The 22,225-nt window shown below is 46.3% G+C and overlaps 1 protein-coding gene across 2 annotated transcripts in view; it reads right to left on the reverse strand.

Annotated features, from left to right (window-relative positions):
* RIPOR3 (RIPOR family member 3) overlaps positions 1-4,461 on the reverse strand; it is an 87,308-nt gene extending 82,847 nt beyond the window's left edge. Inside the window, exon 1 of one of the 2 annotated variants that reach the window (XM_064276211.1) lies at positions 3,581-4,191. In XM_064276211.1, the coding sequence (XP_064132281.1) occupies positions 3,581-3,583 (3 nt within the window). In that variant the 5' untranslated portion in view covers positions 3,584-4,191. Of the gene's footprint in view, positions 1-3,580 lie in introns of both variants that reach the window. The other variant, XM_064276209.1, reaches the window with a different exon arrangement.
* Between the last annotated feature and the right edge of the window lie 17,764 nt (positions 4,462-22,225).

Consider the following 22,225-nt stretch of genomic DNA (forward strand, 5'->3'; position numbering starts at 1 on the left):
GAAGCTGTCCCTGGTGGGACTCCTTATATAGGCGCTGGCAGCCTCAAATGGCAACCCACCGACCGCAATGAAGGAAGAGCAACTCAGGGGGCTTTGTCACTGGTGGCCAGTGGCCCAGATGCCCTGGATGCAGGCAACACTTTCCACCCTCACCCAGTCTCTGCCTCCATTCTAAGGCTCAGGGCAGGAGAAAGGAGTTTGGCTGCTGGTTTGCTCTAGGAGAGAGGAGGAAGTTGAGGGATTTGCATCCACAGCCACATGCCTGCGGTCTGAATCCCTCTGGGTGAGGGCTGAGGGCTCTGTGTGACAGGATTTCCAAGACCCTGGAAACAAGCATGTACGCTGAAGCGGCCAGTGGTGTGCTGGTAAAGGTTTAACAACTGGCTCTCCAGGGGAAAATACACACACACACATACACACACACTGAAGTTTATTATCAATTGTATTAACATAAAAGATGTGTGGCACCTAATTTACAAATGAAAATAAAATTTACAATACTCTTTCTTGTAAATTTCACATAGCCAATTGATTCTCACAGAAAACTTTTGTTGTGTTTTGCCCCCAACTCTTGTAGCTATCTATGGCCACCCTGTGGTTGCAATTGAGGGCCGAGTATAGTTCTTCAGGAGCTGATTGATACTGACCTTTATTTACCTTAAGGAGTAAGACAAAAGAGAAACAACAGAGTGTGTTGGAACGGTACTCACCAGTCAATGAAGTGAGTAACTTCCTCCATTTTCTGTGCTACTCACAACATAAAGGCTATAAATACAACGTAGTTTTACGTTTAATCAGCAGCACTTTCTTTCTCCATCACTTACTTAAATCTAGACGGTCAACAGAACAATAGATCAATAGAGAGCCCTGGTGACAGAGTGGTTAAGAGCTCGGCTGCTAACCAAAAGCTCAGCGGTTCAAATCCCCCAGCGGTTCCTAGGAAACCCTATAGGGCAGTTCTACTCTGTCCTATAGGATCCTTACGAGTCGAAATCGACTCAACAGCAACGGATTTGGTTTGGTTTTGGTTTTAAGACTCCCACCATGGCAGATTTCAAGCTACCAACTTGATGTCACTGAACGTGAACTTGGGACGAGATGCAATGCTGGCACACCACCGTATCCTATTTCCGCCACACAGAGACAATAGGTGTAACCTCAGGAGCACAGATCATAGCAAAACATAGTTTTTAAACACTAAGGAAGCGATAGTTTAGAGTACTTATTACCTCTGTTTTTAATATATTTAATTATAAGTTTATGCAATTTAATTTTTTAGTAATGGCCATATTCAACAACCAGCTCACAAAATTCCTGAAAATGACACAACTGGCTCTTGCAAGCTGTACAAGCTAGCTCCAGCACAGCACCGTATGGGGACCCCATGGCAAAGAGTGTCGCCGAGTTGGGAAGGAAGCCATTCTCTCCACGTAATCCCAGCAGATGGAGCAGCTCGGGCACTAACGGGCGGACAGCTTTGTGTGTTTCCAGAGATGGCACTGTGGACATTGCCGTGCTTGGGATGGGGAGCGCAACAGTGGCCTTGGGGACAGTGGCCAGAGGAAGGGAGAGAGGATGAACAGGGCAAGAGGCCAGTTTGTGAACACAAGTGAGACAGTGCTTTGGGGCTCCCCAGAAAGAACTGGGGGATACTGCAGGGGGCGGGAGGGAGCACTGAGGTTCTGATGACGAGTGGGCAGGGCTCTGTAACCAGTGGACATCTGGGTTAAATCACTCAGTACAAAAACTAAGCTGCACAACCAAACTTGGCTTTCAGCAATTCATTAGGCTTTTCAGAGGCTTGCTGCGCCCCAGTACTGTTATTACTGAATCAATAATGGCGGCACTACAGGCCAATCAAATATTTTTTTGGAAAAAAAAAAAAACGCCATTGCCAACAAGTCAATTCCTACTCATAGCAACCCTATAGGACAGAGTAGGGTTTCCAAGGCTGTAAATCTTTACGGAAGCAGACTGCCACATCTCTCTCCTGAAGAGTGACTGGTGGGTTCTAATCGCCAGCGTTTTGGTTAGCAGCTGGGCACTTAACCACTGCTCCATTCTACAAGTTCAGCTTAATTCCAACCTCCTCTGGGAAGCCTTCCCTGACTGCTCTGGGGAACTCGCCGGGAGGTTTTCTGCCTCTCCAAACTTTTGTTTACTCTCAGATGCCCTCACCTAGCTTAGAACTTAAATGCTCTCCAACCAGAGTAAGAGAATTTGAGGTTTTTTCCTAGGATAATCCCTTTGTTTGACAGATGAGGAAACTGAGGCCCCAAGAAGGGCAATGACTTGCTCAAGGTTACAAAGAAAATCAGAGGGTAGAATTGGGTAGGGTGACACTTGGGAATGAGGGAGTTTCTGGGACAAGCTGGGACCACAACAAGTGCCCAAGGCCTGGTCCTCAGCAGGGGAAGCCTGGGTCGGCACTGAGCTACTGTGGAATGGAACTTTCCTGGGGCAGAGAGGAGAGGAGGCCACATCTGGGAGCTGGGACCTTTAACTCTGCCCAGATGCCCAGCGTCTAAGGGACTTCCCACCTGCTGTGGCCCTGCGGCCCCTGACTGTAACAGGCATCCTTTTCTCAGTGCCAGGGGGACTTTATCTGCCTCTTATCTCTTGGCTGCTGTGGGTCATAGCTGCAGGGATGTATATGCAAATAGCCTCCGATAATGTTAATATGTGATTTCCCCCAGGGGAACCTTGTGGAAAGCACAGAGTTTCACAATGCTGTTTCATCCAGAGGAGCAGTGCAGGCCCAGAATGATTTGAAACAGATTTTTGAAAAGACAAAATAAAAGTGGAACGAACCTAGCAGAGGCGTGCGCCACTCTCCCCGCCCTGCCATTAACCCTCTTCTCTCACGCGCCAGGAGCCTCCTCCAACTTCAGCTCACTCAGCAAATCCTGCAGGGCTCTCATCTCCCTTCAGGCAAGAGCGAGCCCCTGCCCTATCCTGGGGCACGTGGTCCCCACCCTGGGCTGACACAGCACCCAAATAGTTGGAGGCTGCTTGCCGAGCTTCAGCCTGCTGCTTCCTCGGCCTCCCTCCCCAGGCAGTGTTCCCTCAATGTGTTCTCCTCCTTCACCCCCATTTGTTGGGACAATCACAGAACCACAGAACACACAGTACATGCTATTGGGGGTGGACAGTTTGGTGAAACCCAAGTTAGAAATACCTGAATCTGGTTCTCTTCTCTGCCACTGACTGGCTGTGTGACCTTGGGCAAGTCACTTCCCTTCTCTGAGCCTGTTTCCTCCCTGCATGGTGAGGATAATTATAATACCTGCTCCACAGGGAGTTGTGTGCCTAGGACAGTGCCTGGCATAAAGTAGATACACAATAAATAGCAGTGGTTGTTAAAGTTCCTTCAAGAGCGTTTACTCCAGGCACTCCATTTTACAGTGGACAGAGAGGGGAAAGAACTTGCCCAAGGCCACACAGCAGGGTGCTGCCCACCCCATCTCAGCCCAGTCCAGGCTGGAATGGAGGAAGGGCTGTCTTCACACTCCCACCCCCACCCGCCCGTCCCCTGTCTAGGTGCCAGCCGGCAACTGCACGTGCAGTGTTTGGTACTCACCATGGAGCAGGTCGGGACACTCGGACCGCGTCACGCCCGTCCTCCTCTCAGCTGCCTTGCCTTCTCTATCGCTGCCTGCAAATAAGCGTCTGCTTCCATCTGCCACAGAACTCAGGACTCCAGCTCAGGCTTGGAGAAGCCCATCCAGACCAGCCACGGGGCACCAGGTCCTGCTCGGACAGTCGCCTCTGAGCTTCTACTGTCCCCTGCGTCGTCTTCCTGGGGCAAGGGACCGGGTGTTCTGCCGGGCTCTGATAATGCAGCTGGGACTCTTATCTGGCCTGTGTCAGGGGGCAGGCGGCCAGGGCTCCAGGAAACCCTACTGGGGGCCCTGGCCAGCTCTGCTTCTCCCGGGTGCCGACCGCTGCTCTGGATGGGGCCGACTGCCCGTCAGTGTCCCTCTGAGCTCTACCAGGGAGAATTCCATGCTGGCCCCCAACAGGCGGGGCCCCCACCCCTTCACGTCCCACCCCCCACTCTCATCTTGGCAAGGGGACTGGGAAAAGGCAGCTAATTTCAAGTCCACACAGAGCTTGTGGTCATGTCCTGAACCCTCCACGATTAATCACGGAGCATCTGATTTCTGCTTTGCCTGGCGGGGGGGTGGGGTGGGATCAGAGCTGCCTGGAAGTTTCTGTTTACTCCATTCTGCACCGGGCTGCCTGCTAATCACAGACAGACAGGGACGCAGCCTTTCCCTGCGCAGTCCGCCCTCCGCAGGCTCGCCTCCTCCAGCCCTCGTCTTCCTCTTACCTTGCCATTCTTCTCCATCCCCTTTCTCACTCTTGCTCCTGTCCTTTTCTTTCCCCTTTCCCCTCTGTCCCCCTCCTCCTTTTCCGGATCGGATCCCTCACACACCCCTTCCTCCCGTCCTGGGTTTCCCCCCAGTCCCATCTTCTCCTCCCCTCCCCCATGCCTCCTAGAGTGTGGATCAGTGGGGCCCTTTGCCTTTTCGTCTTTCTAGTTAATGGTCAGGTTTCTTTTCTTTTTTACACCTGGATTATTTCAGGGTTGCGGTGGTCCCTCTCCAAGTCTCTGTTACATTTGTATGTGCGTTTGTACGCAGTGCCTACAAACTTAGCAGTGTCTCTGGATCAAGGGGTGGGATCCAGGCATGGTGACGTGCACGTCTCCTTTTGTCAGCTCGGCCCATCTCAGCTTTCTGATTCTGCTCAGGGATGGAGCCAGGAACAAAGCACCCATTTACCCCTGCAGGAGGAGATCCAGAGCCTGTGACTCCTAGAGGTGAGTTTCTCCCTCCCTGCCTCCCCCGGCTCCCTTCCACCCTGCAGCCCTTGCAGAAAAGTACCAGGAACAAGCAAACCTGAAAACCAGAAACTGAAACACCCCCCCAGAAAAAAAAAAAAAAAAAACTACACATGCGCGTACTCTGAAGAGTAATTTGGCAATAACTTTGAAAACCACAAATGAGCTGCACTTACATGTGTGTTGGAGGAGGCCTGCTCAGGAGTTTGCTGAGAACTGTTCACAGCAGGAAACAATTGGAAATAACTAAGTAGCCAAATGATTGGTTAAATAAAATGTGGCTAAGTCATACTATGGTATACCAGGCAGCGGTTTCAAAGGAGTGAGCTGTATCTATATGTAACAACTGGGATGGAATCTCCAAGACATTGAGTGAAGGATGGGGCAGAGAGATATATATATGAGCCCAGTTGAATGATCCTTCCCCTCTGCCCCCCTTAAAAAAAAATCTTGCAAAGGCATAAAAGGAAATACTAGAGAAACATATAAAGCCATGAAAAACGTCTGCAAGGATATAAGCCAAGCTGATGGAGGTGGTTACCTCTGGGAAAGAGGATAGCAAAAGCCTTTGAGGGTGGTGCTCTTACCTATAATAGCTTCAATTCTAAAAATGAAAATCGATTCATCTATTATTTTTATCTCAAAGAGCTTCCTTCTTTAGGGACACTGTACCCCCTCCATAGAAAACATTTTATTCCAACCATCCTACAGTAAGTCACGTCAAAACTAACACAGCAATCCCGAGACATGAACCCAGAAATTCTGCAAACGCTCCAGTTTCAAACAGTTAGATGTTTGGATGCCTGAGCCAACGGTGACATTATAGAGTGAGATTCCTGAAGGGCAGGAGAGCTGTCCGAATTATTCTGCAGTGGGCCCTGGTCCCTGGAAATGAAGACAGCAGATATATGTTTGAAGGGTCAATATTGGAAAGTGATGGCTTGGTTTCAAGAAACCATGTCACCTGTTCTAACTTAGAAAACATGAAAACATTTTGAAGCATTTTAAAGGAACGAATGGGAACAGGTTCAGGCATCACGCAAAGGGCTGTTGAGAAAGCACAGCTCCAGTTTTGCTGCCTTCCTCCGCCTCACTGACTACACCTCTGAGCACATAACTATCACGGCCACAACAGGCAAACCGGACCTTGCGTTCCTTCTGAGATGTTTCTCATGTGCCGTTGATGGAATTCTCCAGGCGCTTGCTTCTGTTCTTCACTTGCCTAACGCCTCCCACTTTAGGAAGACAGCTGGGTGAGTTACCACAGAGAAGACAAACGACACTGTGCATAGCCAAGCCAGCCGGGGCACCCAGCCCCTCTGTCCCAGTCCTCCAGGGCAGAAGGATGCTCCAAGTTTGGAGCCAGGCAGTCTCACACTTGGGGTTCAGTCGTCTGAGGATGTGGCACAGTTAGACCACGTCAATATTTCCCAAAGTGGAGCTCACCCCAGGGGTGATGCCCAAGATGACTTTAGGTGACACACAGACCGGGCACCAAAAAACACTGGATCTCATAGCGGGCAAGTTATTTTATTCCAATTGCAGTTATCCGTCAATGTCAGCTAACCTGGGAGAAAGTCTCGGTTTTGTACTAGTCTGTCTTTAACACCTTTCTAACATTTGATAATCTCTCTTTTTAACAAAGAGAAAGCAGACCTCAGGCTTAGGTCCATCAGCAGCCAATAGCATCTAGCGACAGCTGTATTTGGCAGGTGATAATGGTTTTCCACTGACACTTTCCTATTTTTAATTTTTTAAAGTTTAGAAATGAACCCACCAGATAAGGGAGAAACTAACAAAATCCCAATAAAGCAGGGAGTGTAGTTAATAATGATGTATCACTATTGATTAGTTAGTTGTGACAAACTTACCATAGCAATGTAAGATGTCAACAATAAGGGTAACAATTGGACGGTACTTAAAAAAAAAAAAAAGCTCTATGCCATCTGCGCAAAATTAAAAAAATAAAATAAAAAACCTTATTTAAATATTTTTAATGGCCCCAGGGGGGGGAAAAATGAGCTCACGCCATTTTTATAAGATGTTCCAAACCCACTGCCGTCGAGTTGATTCCAACTCATAGCGACCCTACAAGACAGAGTAGAACTGCTCCATAGAGTTTCCAAAGAGCACCTGGCGGATTTGAACTGCCAGCCTTTTGGTTATCAGCCATAGCTCTTAAGCACTACGCCACCAGGGTTTCCATAAAATGTACACATGGAGAGAAATAGAGAGAGGTAAAGCGAACAGGGTGAAAATGTTAACTACTGGTAAATCTAAGCGAGGGGCGTGTAAGTGTTCATTGCAATAGCCTTTCAGCTTTCCTGTAGGTTGGAAATCTGTCAAATTAAAGCGTTGGGGGAGAAAGTGAATCAATTTAAAGAAAAATATTAAGTATATACCAGCCCAGGTGGCAAATCAATATGGCCAAAGTAGAGAAGGTGGTGCCTGAGTTGCTGGGATTTGGGGAACACTAGGCTAGTTTGTTGTTCTGTGGTGGCTCATGTGTTGCTACGATCCTGGAAGCTACACCTCTGGTATTTCAAATATCAGCTGCGTCACCCATGAGGGCATGTTTCAGCAGAGCTTCCAGACAAAGACAGACTAGGAAGAAAGGCCTGTTGATCTACTTCTGCAAATTAGTTGATGAAAACCCTGTCAATCACAACATAATACTGTCCAATATAGTGCTAGAAGATAAGCCCCCTAGATCAGAAGACATTCAAAATATGTAGTGGTCACAACAATGGATTCAAGCATACCAACGATCATGAAGATGGCGCAGGACCAGGCGCATTTCATTCTGTTGTACATGGAGTCGCCATGAGTTGGAGCTCGATTGATGGCAGCTCACAACAACAGCCTAAGAGGTGGCCTGGCAAATAGGAGGGAGATCTGTGACAATTCCAGATAACCTCCCAAGTCCCCAAACATCCACACTCACTACCAGTTGGCCACCGTCCATGAGGGTCCCCATGAGAAGGGTCCTTGGAGAGTACAAAGGGCACTGCAAGGAGCTGGAAGGCCACCTGTGAGCGCGCATGGTAAGCCCTTGATGCAGAGGGGCACGTTTCATCTCTCCCATCTCCCCCACCCCTTGACAGTCACAGGCAGGTCCCTCTCCCTCTCCCAACACCCTCTCCCCGCCACTCACCCTCCAAATGTTACAGCATTTCTAACATTTTCAATCTATTTCCACATCTCTATCCACATTATGGAGCCCTGGTGGCACAGTGGTTAAGAGCTCAGCTGCTAACCAAAAGGTCGGCAGTTCAAATCTACCAGCTGCTCCTTGGAAATCCTATGGGGCAGTTCTACTCTGTCTTGTAGGGTCACTATGAGTCGGAATCAACTCAACAGCAAAGATATTTTTATCCATATTATGACACGACATCCTACCATGACAGCAGGCAGGTGTTATCCCATGTGCCAGGCTGGGTATTCCGGGCACAGAGATGCATAAGGAGGAAATGTTGTAGAGCCAGACACACCTGTAAATAGAAGACTCCCAAGGCCCAGTGCTGATTTCAACAGTCCAAGTAGTAAGTGCAGAGGTGGGGCTGTGAAGGCTGGGGGCTGGTGCTCCACCTTTGAGACGAAGATGACGCCCCCAGGGAAGTGTATCACCAGGGACCTGAAGGATGAGTAAGCAGAAGGTTACGTGATCTTTCTAGGCACTCCCTCTGTTCTCTGGCCCTCAGGGTAAGGCCAGCTGGCAGCCTGCAGGACCATGAAGAGCCTCAGTCCCCGCTCCTGTCCCTTTTGTCCCCTTGCTGGAATGAACAACTCTTAGTTGTCCTAAATTGCCCGACTCTCTTCTGTGCCACCCCCAGTATCACAGATTGAATTGTGCCCTGCAAAATATCTGTCACCCCGGCTAGGTCATGATTCCCAGTATTGTATGATTGTCTACTATCTTGTCTTCTCATGTGAGTTCCCTGTGTGTTGTAAATCCTATCACTATGATGTAATGCGATGAATTAGTGGCAGTTATATTGATGAGGTCTACAAGATTAGTGTCTTAATCTGTTTTGAGATATAAAAAAGACAAGCGAGCAGAGAGGCATGGGGACCTCATACCATCAAGAAAGCAGCGCTGGGAGCAAAGCGTGTCCTTTGTACCTGAGGTTTCTGCACTGAGATGCTCCCAGACCAAGGGAAGACTGATGACAAAGACCTTCCTCCAGAGCCGACACAGACAGAAAAGCTTCCCCTGGAGCCGATGCCCTGAATTCAGACTTCTAGCCTACAGGACTGTGAGTGAATAAACTTCTCTTTGTTAAAGCCATCTACTTGTGTTTCTGTTATAGCAGCACTAGATGACTAAGACCCAGCCTGGAACCCTCTCCTGATGGCCATCTCCTACCTGGGTTTTCATCTGGTTAATAATTTCCCCTCTGGAACTCAAGCAAGGAGTTAAGCTCTCCTAAAGGCTTCTGTGAGCCCTCACTCTGGGCTCGTGGCTTCCTCCCTGCCTTCATCATGGCAGGCCTGGGTACGCGCACAGGCTCCAGAGTCTGATCTTGGATCGTCTACTTCAACACTGTATGGCCTTGGGCAAGGAACTTGACCCCTCCAGGCCTCCATTTCCTCACCGGGAGAAAGGGGATAATCCAATCTCGTTGGGTTGTTGTAAGGATTAGATAAAATAATACCTTGCTACTCAACATTTGATCCATAGACCAGCTTCACCCAGAGCTTGGTAGTGCAGCATCCTGGACCCCATCCATAGACCAGCTTCACCCAGAGCTTGGTAGTGCAGCATCCTGGACCCCACCCAGACCTAGTGAGCCAGAGTCTACATTTTAACAGGCTCCTTAAGTGCTTTGCATGTGCATTAAATATGAGAAGCACTGAGGCAGTATATGTAAACTTCTTGACCATGCCTTGCACATAGTTGGCCCCCATTAAACACACCGTCACCATCATGGTCATCCTACAATATGGCCTGTTTTCTCAACCTTCTCCTCACCTGAGAGGAAGGGCCACAAATGCTGTGTGCACTGTTGCATTCTTAGAGCCCAGAGCATAGTAGGTGCTTAATAAACGAAGGGTGAACTCAGTCTTTTGTCTAATTTCACATGGTGAAACCAGAATAGGACCCAGGTGGCCTGACTCCTAGCTGAGCTCTCTCAGACCCATTGCTTTTCCAATGCCCCAGCATCCTGCAGACAGCAGGGACAAAGATTGCGATGGCAAAGGGCTTTCCCACTTGGGGGCCAGTTGAGGGCTTAACAGGAGAATAATCCCTCAAAACCAAATTCATCATACCTGGCAAAATTCATCATTTTCCTGAAGATATAACCAAAACCAGCCCCCCTTGGCATGGGGCCAATTCTGACTCATGGTGCCCCCATGTGTTTCAGAGTAGAACTGCATACCACAGGGTTTTCAATGGCTGGAGGTCCCACTGGGTGGATTTGAAATGCCAAGCTTTCGGTCAGTAGCCAAGCACAAACAAATAGTGGCATCAGAGTTCTCGTCCTATACCAATCTCTTTGATCTTCAGCACTGACAGGAAAGGCAGATTCCTGGATTCCTCCTGGAGATAAACACTCAGATCCATCATGTTCAAGGCTTCTCCTCCCCTCTCGTCTTGACCCAAAGGCCTCGTTTCAGGCGCCTCTGGTCCCGTGTGACAAACTACCGATACGCGAAATAGAAGCCTGCTTTGGGGAGCTTGGGAAGCCTTTGGAATGACAAGCTCTCTCTCTGTTCTCCACCAGAGCCGTAAACCTTGGTTCAGCACAGGAATGAGTCTATCTTGAAATCTGGGAGCCTTATCAGCTGGGGGGATTAGCAAAGGCCGAGTCCTGACCTAAAAGAAAATCCCAGGCACCCTCCACACTCCCTTTGGGACCCTCCAGAGTCAAATTTTTTCAGAAACAATTCCAGTTAAGTAAATAGTTTTTTGCACGTGAGTGCCCACAGGGTTTCACTGAGGACCTGACATTCTCCACTTGGTGACCATCATTTCCTTGCAAACATGACATTGTAAGAGGTCTTTGCATTCCCAAAATGACTTCGCCAGCTGAGGAATTCTTCTTGACTTCAAAACCGTCACTTTATTTTTGTACTTTTTTTGACAATCCTCCCTAAACGCATCCTGCACAATTTGATAACAGCACTTTGGCCTCCCAGTGCGTGGCCTTTTTTTTTTTTTTGCCACAAATTTCTAGTGAACTGTTCAAAAATAAACCGCCTAAATTGAACCCCGATGTTGGGGGTACTAATGGGGCTTCCTCTTCAAAACAGTTTCTACAGCCCAGCCATTTCCATGTCGCTGGCAACAATAGACTGAAAATGCACAATTTATTTGAATTGGCTGGTTTCATGCTGGTTGGAGTCTGCTTTGGGGGAAAACAAAGCCTGCATATGTTTAGATTTATAATTTATACTAAAAGCACAAATAGGGCTAGAATGAGACCTGGTCATGAGAAGAAGTCACTGCAGACACAGGCTTTGCCCTTTTGCGGGCACACGAAGAGATTACAAACTTCTTTCTAGCTAAGCCACTTTTTATTTATTTTTTCCCTGAGAGACATCTGGGGCAGAAGCTGTAGGCCGTCTGCCTGACCTGTATACAAATGCTCTGATTTGGCTTTTACCCCCATATGTCCATTTCTAAGGAGCCCCGGTGGTGCAGTGGTCAAATGCTTGGCTACTAAACGAAAGGGCGGAGGTTCAAACCTGCCGGCCACTCTTTGGGAGAAAGATGTGGCGGTCTGCTTCCCTAAAGATTACAGCCTTGGAAACTCTATGGGGCATTTCTTCTTTGTCCCGTAGGGTCACTACGTGTCACAACAGACTCAACAGCAATGGGTTTAGTTTTTGGTTTGTCTATTTCTGTGCATGGTCCCAATGGCCACCATTTACTGTACTCACCAGGTGCCTGGTGCTACTCTAAGTGGTTTACATTGATCAACTCACTTTAGCCTCACAGCAACTCTCCTAGGCATCCCGATCCCATTTTAGAGAAGAGGAAACTGAGGCACAGAAAAGTGAAGTACTGGCAGAGCCAGGATTCTAACTCAAGGAGTCTTGTCTTATTTTCTATGCTCTCAACCCTTAGGTACTTCTGTAGTAAAATCTACAGAATAACTGGTCAGAGTTCTCCATTAATTCAAATTTTTATTGCAGTTGAGTTGGAAGAGAAATAGGCAAATGGCAAGAAAGTAAAATGATATCAAGGTTTAATCCCAAATTAAACCGAACAAAACCAAAACAAAGTTTTCTAAGGTGTTACCCCAGGACAAGAACTGATTGAACCTAATCTCCTCCACCTTCTCCACCTCCAACTCCAGGCCCTATTCAGAGGGGAGGCTCCAGCATCCCAGAGAATCCTCTATCTGTAAGAAAGATCTAGCACCCAGTCCTTCAGATTCCAGAACTCGAGAGGTAGAAGAGTGCCCTCTAGGCACTCATGACAACAGCCCCCAGTGAAACGTGCCTCCATCTATCTACCCCTCTGCGATGCGCTGTGGCTGCTCCTCTGGTAGACAGGTGGAGCTTATATCTCTACCCACTTGAATCTAGATGGCACAGTGACTTGCTTTGACCAACAGGATGAGGCAGAAGTAATGGTATGCCAGTTCTGAACCCAGACCTTCACTTGCAGCTTCTGTCTTTGCTTTTGCTCTCTTGGAGACCACAAATGATGAAGACGTCAGGGCTAGCCTGCTAGGAGACGGGACGCCACGTGGGGGGAACCACAGTGCCCCAGCTGACAGCTGGGACCAATTGTCGAGCATGTGAGTGAGGTCACCTCGGTCCCTCCAGCCCCAGTTGAGTCCTCAGATGATCGTAGCTGCACACATGATCCAGATGAGGCCAGCAGAAGACCTGCCCAGATCGCCCATCCACAGAATAGTGAGAAACGATCCAATCGCGATTGCTTTAAGACACTAAGTTTTGGGGGGGCTTGTCACAGCGCAACTGAGGCTGAAACAATTGTTAACAAAGTGAAAACAAAGGTTTCCTATTGAAACCACAGCTATACAGAGAATTACAGTATGCCCCGTTTCACCAACGTTTATTTACTGAGAATTTATTGAAACATATCTATTAATGTGTGTTTAGTTTCCTTATTAGGAGTAGCCCAACGGTGAGTTTGCTTTCATCCATTCCCGAAGTACAGTGAAACCTGTGAGAGCCAGAACTCAGCGGGATGGACTTGTTTTTCCAGGTCTCGCAGGTTTTCTGCTTTTGACACTTTTTTACTACTCTCTATTAGTGGAAAACATAGTAAAACCTGTAAAAGACAGAACCTGTGTAAGGGCAGAAACCTGTCAGAGATGGAAACCTCAAATATTTTCCACTAAAAAGAGGGGCAGAAAAGTGATCAGACTGCATCCTGTCAAAGGCAGAAAATTTTGGAGACCTGGAAAACCAAGAGAGTCCCGTCGAGTTCAGGTCTCACAGGTTTCACTATATTTGCTTGCTACGCTTCACATACAAGACCTATCCTTAGCCCAGGTGTCACAGGATAAATCAGCCAGCAATACTGTCCCCTAGGACATACCAGGACAGCAGAAGGCGTGAGACAGCGCTATTATACAATTAATCCATTCCACAAATATTGGAGTACCAAACCCGTTGCCACCCAGTCAATTCTGATTCATAGTGACTGGCACTGTATTAAGGACTGGGAACATGAAGATAGGAAAGAAAGTCACAGATCCAGGCCTTGGGGGGTCTGTATCTAGTGGGGGTCAGGGACACAAAAAAAAACCACAAAAACCACACATAACGTAGGATTGCACATGGGGTCAAATGTTACGAAACAGCAGCATGGATTGCTCTGGAAGAAATGAGTCAGATGGGGGAAGGTCAGGGAAGTTTACTTGCAGAAGTGCTTTGAAGTTGAGAGCAGAAAGTGCAGAAGTTACCTGAAAGAGGGGGGGAAGAATATTCCAGGCAGTGGGAAGAGCGCCTGCATACCAGCAGTTCTTACCAGGAGCAGTCAGGTTGGGTTAATCTAGAAGCTTCATTCCATTTTACATATAAACACAGTGTTTTTTGCATGGTTTTAGTAACACTGAATTTTCCAGGAATGCAGTGACCATGTAAATTGAGAGAAGACATAACTTCACTTTGGGAATTCACCAACCATTGTTCACCACTCTGGAGTGAAGCACTGGCAGCAGCTCCGCTCAATGTGCTGGTGGTACAGGAGCAGCCAACACGCCACACCTAGGGCCACCTGCATTGTAGCTGTCACCTGCACAGTGCTTCTACCTGTAAGCAGCCACTCATGATGACTTGCAGCATTTCCATGTTAAAACACATAAGGTTCTATTATGAAGTGTTTCTGTTTATTCTCTTTTTATTTTCTAGTTAGAGAATTACATATCTATGTTTTTAGTTACATGGGTAGGAAGGTTATATTATTTATGAGTAGTTTTGAGTTCCACTCCAAGATAGATAGGCACTGAGTCAGACAGGGCTGAAAACCACTGACATCTGCAAACACCTCCTTCTGTGACAGGAGGAATCAGGCAGATATAAAAACGAATAGGAATGGTGCCCAGCTACCACTCCTGACAATTCTAATCAGGGCCACAATAGATGGATCCTGATTGAATGGGAGGAAAATGAGGAACAGAACCTCAAATTTCCAAAAAAAAAAAAAAAGACCCACTGGACTGATTGACACTGGAGGACTTCCTGAGACTACTGCCCTGAGATACTCTTCAAACCTTCAACCAAACCTGAGGTCACCTCATAGCTAAATAACAAATTGGCTCAAAAAATAATTAATATCATCCGTAAGTACTGTCCTCCTTTAAAAATCACCTATATGAGACCAAACAGCCAGCAAACACTTTAAAGCAAAGATGAGAATGTAAGGGGGCAGGGAAACTAGATTAATGGAAACAGATGAACCAGAATGGAAATATGTAATGAGGATGCTCATTCATTGTGAAGAATGTAACCTATGTCAGTGAACAACTTGCGTAGAAATTGTTGAATGGGAACTAAACTGCTGTGCAAGCCTTCACTGAAAACACAATAAAATGTTAAAACAACAACAACACACTAATAGTAGGTGTGGGGCTGGAGCCCAGAGAGCCAGAGGTGGTATAGTACAAGATGAGGCTGGAGTGAGGATGTGGGAAAATTGGAACCCTCATACACTGCTGGTGGGGGTTTTAAATGTTGCAGCCACTGTGGAAAACAGTCTGGCAGTTCCTCAGACTTTAAACATGGAGTTACTATGTTGTTGTTATCCTCGTTAGATGCCGTCAAGTCATTTTCGACTCATAGCGACCCCATGTAACAGAGTAGAACTGCCACACAGGGTTTTCTTGGCTGTAATCTTTACGGGAGCAGATCGCCAAGTCTTTCTCCTGCAGATCTCCTGGGTGGGTTTGAACCTCCAACCTTTCAGCTAGCAATCAACTGCTTAACCGTTTGCGCCTTGAGGGCTCCTTAGAGAATTAACACACGACTCAGCAGTTCCCCTCCTGGGTATGTTTCCAAGAGAAATGAAAACATGTGACCACAAATACTTGTACAGAAATGTTCACAGCAGCATTCTTCCTAACAGCCCAAAAGTGGAAACAACCCAAATGTCCATCAACTGATGAATGAATGAGCAAAATGTGGTGTATCCATACAATGGAAGAATATTCAGCCATAAAAAGGAACAAAGTACTGATACACACTATGTTATGGAATAACACTGAAAAAATTACACTAAGTAGAAAGGCCACAAACAAAAGGCCACATACTGTATGAATCCATTTTTATGAAATGTTCAGAAAAGGAAAATCCATAAAGACAAAAAGTAGATTAGTGGTTGTCAGAGGCTGGGGGGAGGGAGGAAAGGGGAGTGGCTGCTGAGTTTGGGATTTGTTTGGGGGGGTGATGAAAATGTTCGGAAATTAGATAGTGGTGATGGTCACAGGACATTGTGAACATATTAAAAACCATTGAACTGTACACTTTAAAAGAGTGAATTTTATGGTAGGTGAGTTATATCTCAATTTTTAAAAAGTAAACAAACAAACAAAAAAAAATGAGGCTAGAGAGATAGACAGGACCACACCACTCAAGGCCTCGTTGCTCATGCTGAGTTTTAATCTTCAGTCTCAGACTAACGGGGAGCCACTGAAGGTTTTAGGCATCCAGGTGCCAGTATAGGTTTGCATTTTAGCAAATCACTGTGAGAATGGACTGGAGATGGGCAAAAGTGGATGGCATTGAAGGGTGATGAAGGAGAGCAAGGTGTTGGGAACAAGGCCTGGTTTCGGACTTGTGCAACTTGTCGGAGGCAGAACCATTTGCTGGAAGACAGGAAAAGAGCCGTGCTGAAAGTAGTTTGTGATCACTGCTGTAAAAGAGGCACATAAGGCTTGATAAGATTATAGAGCTGGAAGACACTACCCTTGACTGGTGGGATCTGGGAAGACATTTTGCTAGAAGTGGCATTTGAGCAGAACTTTGCAGGGTACGGTTAAGACATACAAAGATTCGAGGGGCCCACTGGGAAGAAGAAATGGCATGAACAAATGTAAAGACTAAAACCAAACCAGTTGCCTTCGAGTGAGTCAATTCCAACTCATGACGCCCCCACGTGTGCCAAGTAGAACTGCACTCCATAGGGTTTTCAAGGCTGTGACCTTTCAGAAGCAGATTGCCAAGCCTTTCTTCTGAAGTGCCTCTGGGTGGGTTTGAACCACCAACCTTTTGGTTAGTAGACAGCACTTAACAGACCTCCCAGGGACTCCTGAGCAAAGGCATGGAGGCTGAAAAGTGCTCAAAGTTCAATAAGGTTCCGTGTGGCCAGGTATGTAGGTAAATAAAAATGGCGGTCATAATACTGGCCAGGAGACGCGTGTGATCTCATTTCTCACAACTACCCTGCGAGGTGTTCTCCCCGTTTCACAGGAACCCACATGGTTCAAAAAGGTCTCAGTGATTTACACTTGAGGTCACATGGTACGAAGTAGCTGGGCTTGTTTTTAATCTCAGGTCTATTTGGGAAAAAAGTTCACGAGGTGGGTTTGGGCCAATTTGTAGCATGTGGGCTTGATTTGATAGTTAAGGAAGTCATGCTTTCTCTTCTTGAATTGTAAAAATTGCTCCCCTCTGCGTCTCTGTTTTCTGTTACACATACCAATCACTTGAATCTTTCGATAACTAGTTTCCTTGAGGGAGAAATTGCGTTCATTGTTTGGAATAATGCAATCGGCCATGGCAGAGGTGATGAGTAACTCCTCCTGACACCTATACGTAGGGATGTGGGCTGTGTACAGTGTAGGTGCCAAGGAAATCATAACCTGCTAATGCTACAGCAAACTGGGCGATGACAGCTGTGTCGTATTAAACAGGAGACTACGTTCTTTCTGCCACTTAACCCCCTTGGCTTTGCTCTGGGCCATAAGTACCAAAAACAAATACATATTTGTTGAATTTTTGTTTCATTCTGTTTGGATTCCAGTTGTCAAGATACAATCATTTTCTTTTACATAAGGCATTTTAGAAAAATGTACTTGAATCTTTACCTTATGGTTTTAACAGCCATGGAAAAAGTCTTAACATACTTAAAGGGGAAAGAGGTGAGGCAGAAGAGAGGTCAGCAGGATAAAGGTATATTTATTAAAACTTAAGAACCAGAGCAAACTGACGTAGTTGGAGAGAAATGGAGGAAATGAAGGTGGACAAATACTCAGCAGGAGCCATCAACTCCTCTCATTAACTTCTGGGATTTCCAAGGCAGCGTTCTACTCTGCAGAGGCCTGGTGGTACAGTGGTTAGAAGCTTGGCTGCTAATCAAAAGGTCAGCGGTTCAAATCCATCAGCCACTCCTTGGAAACCCTATGGGGCAGTTCTACTCTGTCCTATAGGGTCGCTATTGACTCTAGGCAATGGATTTGGGTTTTTTTTAATGGGTATAAATTAGGCAATACAGGGTTAAGAATTAAGGCAATTTAAATTTGAAAGCTATATAACCAGCATGGTGGTAGAGCTGTTTTACTGAAGCCAAGTAAGTGAGTCCTTAAAGAGAGACACACAGTACTTCAAACCCCATTTCCACCACTTCTTGGCTGTGTGACTTTAAGCAAGTCACTACACCCTTCTGGGTCTTGGTTTCCTTATCAGGAAATGTTGTAGTTAGTTGCCTTTGAGTTGCTTCTGACTCTTAGTTCCTATCTCATAGGGTGGTAGTGAGAATTAAATGACATCATTCAGATACCTCTCCATCAATTGCAGCTATTATTCTGGGAACCAAAGGTGGTGGGCTGAGGCCAGACCCTGGAGAGCATTAAGTGTTATGCTAAGGAAGAGGAGGGGTGGGCTTCCAACCTGCTGGGCTCCAGAGAGGGGGATCCTAAACTCTGGCTGGAGCTCCTGTCTGGGGTTTCTGAGGTCTGTCTGGCTGTGGTTTTAGTTCTGACAGGAGGTAATGAAGGGCTGACCTGGGGTAGGGGCGTTGCTGAATGGCAACAGGGAGGGACCAGCGTGCTTGATGTTTTTTAATCAGGCAGCTACCTGGATACAGGGAGTGAGAGAGAGAGAGGGTTCAAAATAAAGTTACGGTCCTGGATGACCAGAGAGATAGTCATGCCATTAACAGGGATGGATTAAACTGAAGATAATGAAGAAGACATTTAGGAGATGGAGCTCAGAAAAGGCTTAAAGTGAGGGAATGTCTGTGGAATTCTGGTATGTGGCCATTTCTTGTCCTTAAATAACCTCTGAACATGCTGAAACAGGATCAGAATAAAGGGCAAAAACGACTCTGAATAAATTAGCAATTTTTTTTTTTTTTTATTGTAGCTTCTTAGCTAATGCTCCTCTGGGTCTGAGAAGCCCTGCTTCCAGCTCAGACAGTGCCCTCTGTTGGATATCTCAACCCAAACCGCAATCCTTTCAAGCTCCACAGAAGGTAAGAGACGGAAACATTTCCTGAGAGCCTCCCATGTGCCAAGCCCTTTACATACACTATTCTCATTCTAGCTTCAGTGTTACTCCATGAGAAGGTCACTGTTTCCAAGATGGGGAAGCTGAGGCACAGAGAGGCTAAGTACCACGCCCAAAGTCCTAAGTTCCAGTCGGAGCAGAGCTAAGATTGGAACCCGAGTAGGCAGCCTCCGAAGCCGGTGCTTCGCTCGCTATACCAAGCTGTACCTCTAAATGAGGAGGGTGACTAGATCAAAGGGAAAGCAGATGCTCCCCACAGGGACTCTAAAGAACCCGAAAGCACAGTTCTTTTCTTAAGGGAGTTAAGACCCAAACCAAACCCACTGCCATCGAGTCAATTCCAACTCATAGCGACCCTGTACTACAGAGTAGAACGGCCCCATAGGGTTTCCAAGGCTGTAATCTTTTATGGACGCAGACTGCCATATCTTTCTCCCTTGGAGTGGCTGGTGGGTTCAAATCGTCCACCTTTCAGTTAGCAGCTAAGTACTTTATCACTGTGCCACCAGGACTCCCTTTAAGGGACATAAGACCCAATCTTAAGGATTGAGGTTCAAACTTGACACGAATGTAATTATCATTCAAGCCTTCACACCTGGTCCTATGCACCAAGGGCACCAAGCCAGTCAAAGTAAATGGCCACAGGGCTTTTAAGAGGTTGATAAAAACACTGGAAGCTCACCAAGACTGAGAGTCATGAGGCTGCGTCCTTGGCTCTGCTTGCAGCTCACTGTGTGACCTTGATCAAGTCCTTCCCCCTTTTAGCCTCTTGACCGGCAAAAGCAGGGAAGTTCAACAGTGAATTTCCAGCTTTAAAATCTGCTGATGGTTGGTATTCTCTTTCAGGGGGACAATTTTGGCAGTAGACACAAAATTTAAAACATACACAGCAATTTACCTCACAATTCTACTTCTTGGAGTCTGTCCCTCAGAAATACACACTAGTGTATAGGACAGACACACAGGATGTTCACTGCAACCCATGAGTAATAATGGCCTAGTTGTCCACCATCAGGAGATTACCTAAATAAATTCTGACACACCTCTACCCTGAGAAGCTATGCAGCCAGGAAAAAGAACAAGGAAGGTATGCGAGTGGTGAAGTGGAAGTATGACTGTGATATAGCATTGAGTCAGGTATGTCAGGTGCTTTAATGCTTTCCCTACACCCAATAACGGTGGACTATTTGACGGGTGGGGAAATTGAAGGCTCTGGGCTCTGATTTTGAAGGTGCTTCCTATGACATGTATGATTAAACCCTTTGGGGATTTCTGCAAAGCTATTTATGTTCCTGCCCTTTGGGACTTATACCTACCACAATATTTATCACCCTGTATTGTAATTGTGTCCTCAAGCACAATGCTACTCCAAATACAGCCTATTGAATCTTATACTAAAAATCTGGGTATGTATTTTACACATCTTTGGTGTTTTCTAATCCCATTTTTCTTAAAATGCATTTCTATTGTATTTTGCGTAAATGTCCATCTGCAAGGTCCTTGGGTAGTGCAAACAGTGTGCTCTTGACTGCTAACCTAAAGATTGATGGCTTGAACCCATCCAGTGGCACTGTAGAAGAACGGCCTGGTGATCTGATTCCATAAAGTTACAGCCAAGAAAACCCTATTGAGCAGTTCTATTCTGTAACATATAGAGTCGACATGAGTCAGAATCAACTCGATAGCAATGAGTTTGGTTCGGGCTTTATCCATCTGCAACTACTGGAAATTTTTTAAAAACTGGTCCTTCAGCAGATATATTTTGAGAAGCACAGTCCTAATATACTGGGCTGCTGGAAATAAGACAGGGAACCCTAGGCTGCAGAAAATTCTACTGCCTCAAGCAGCTTGCTTGGCATGCCCCATAGCTTTACATTAAAATTCTGGTTCCCCTCTCCTTAACTGCTGCCCCAAACTAGAGGAAATTGGTGGAAACCAGTTTAGGCACCATGTTGACCTTCAGGATAACCTTTTAGCTCGTTAAATACCTCCCACATAGTAACTTCCCCACCTCTGGGTGCAGCTTAACAGCCATTTTCTGAATATGTGATGCATGAAGTTATACGTAAACCACTGCACCTTTGTGGTATGATTAAGAATGTTGCTGAAGTAACTTGTATGAACTTTCTACTTGTCAACCCCTTAAAAATAACCTTCCCCTCACCCTTGCTGAGCTGTCTTGGTGGCAGCAGCCCCAGCTGTTCCTTTCCTTGCCCAACGAAATAAAGGCGCCTTTCCATTCTTCCACCTCAGTCTCTCGTTTATTGGCTGAGATGAATCACGCTGAGCAGAACCTAGGATTTCCCCCGGCAACAGAGAGAATGGTCTGGCCCTGCTGCAGGCATTCCATAATCTTTGCTGTGAATGAATAAATTACTGAATAAATGGCTGAGAGAATGAGTGAGAGCTAGCCACAGGAAGAAAAAAATCTATTGAATCTAGGTTTATCATTTAGGTGAGGGTTCAAAGGGTGAGTGAGAGTGTAGGACTTCAGGTTCATGGTCAGACTCAGTATGAACATCATTAACCCCTCACTGTCTTAATTTTAAAGATGAAGCTGGAGAAACCTTTTTTTCTCAAGTCATAGACCAGCAGAGGAAAAATCCCAATGAGGGCTACATACGAATAAAAAAGCAACATTCAAGATTTTTTTTAAAATCAGGTAAGTTTAGAGGACTAAGCTAAACAATCTCCTTGGACCCTCCTATGAGTAACAGGAACACAGGGCATAGGCACAAAGATCCTATTTTAAGGCCCCTGTTGTAAGTGGGAAAGGAGCCCTGGTGTCACAGTGGTTAAGTGCTTGAAGACTAACTGAAGGGTCAGCGGTTGGAACCCACCAGCTGTTCTTTGGGAGAAAGATGCTGGATTCTGCTTCCATAAAGATTACAGCTTTGGAAGATCCTATGGGGCACTTCTACTCTGTCCTACAGGGTCGCTATGTGTCGAAATCCACTCAACAGCAATGGGTTTTTGGTTTAAGTGCAGGCTTTTGGACATACCTCATGGTGATGAAGTCAAGGGGCCACAAGATTCAGCCTTAGGGCACAGATTCCTCAAGTCTGTTTTGAAGCTCTTCAACTGTGTGAGAAAAACCTTCAGCCTGAAGTTTTTGCCTCTGAACATAAGGAAAAACTCCCCAGTCAAGAAGGCTGCCAGACACATCTTGCTCCGTTTTGAAAGTTCCCACTGGCACTTTCCAGAAACGAATAGATCTTCATGCTTAGAAAGATCTGGAATTACAAAAATGACATCTGATTTTTTTTTTAAGTTTTCCTGCAAAGCTGTGCAACAAAGAGGAGAGTTAGGATAGACTTGGTCCTAGTCCCAGGGTATACCCCTTCCTCTCTGTGTAGATCTTTAGGCAAGGTTCTTTATCCTCCCGTCTTAAGCCTCAGTCTCCACATCTGTGAAATGGAATAATACTAATAGTACCTGGGTTGATGTGAG

This window comes from Loxodonta africana, chromosome 24 (assembly GCF_030014295.1).
Source record: "Loxodonta africana isolate mLoxAfr1 chromosome 24, mLoxAfr1.hap2, whole genome shotgun sequence".
Classification (NCBI taxonomy): Eukaryota; Metazoa; Chordata; class Mammalia; order Proboscidea; family Elephantidae; genus Loxodonta; species Loxodonta africana.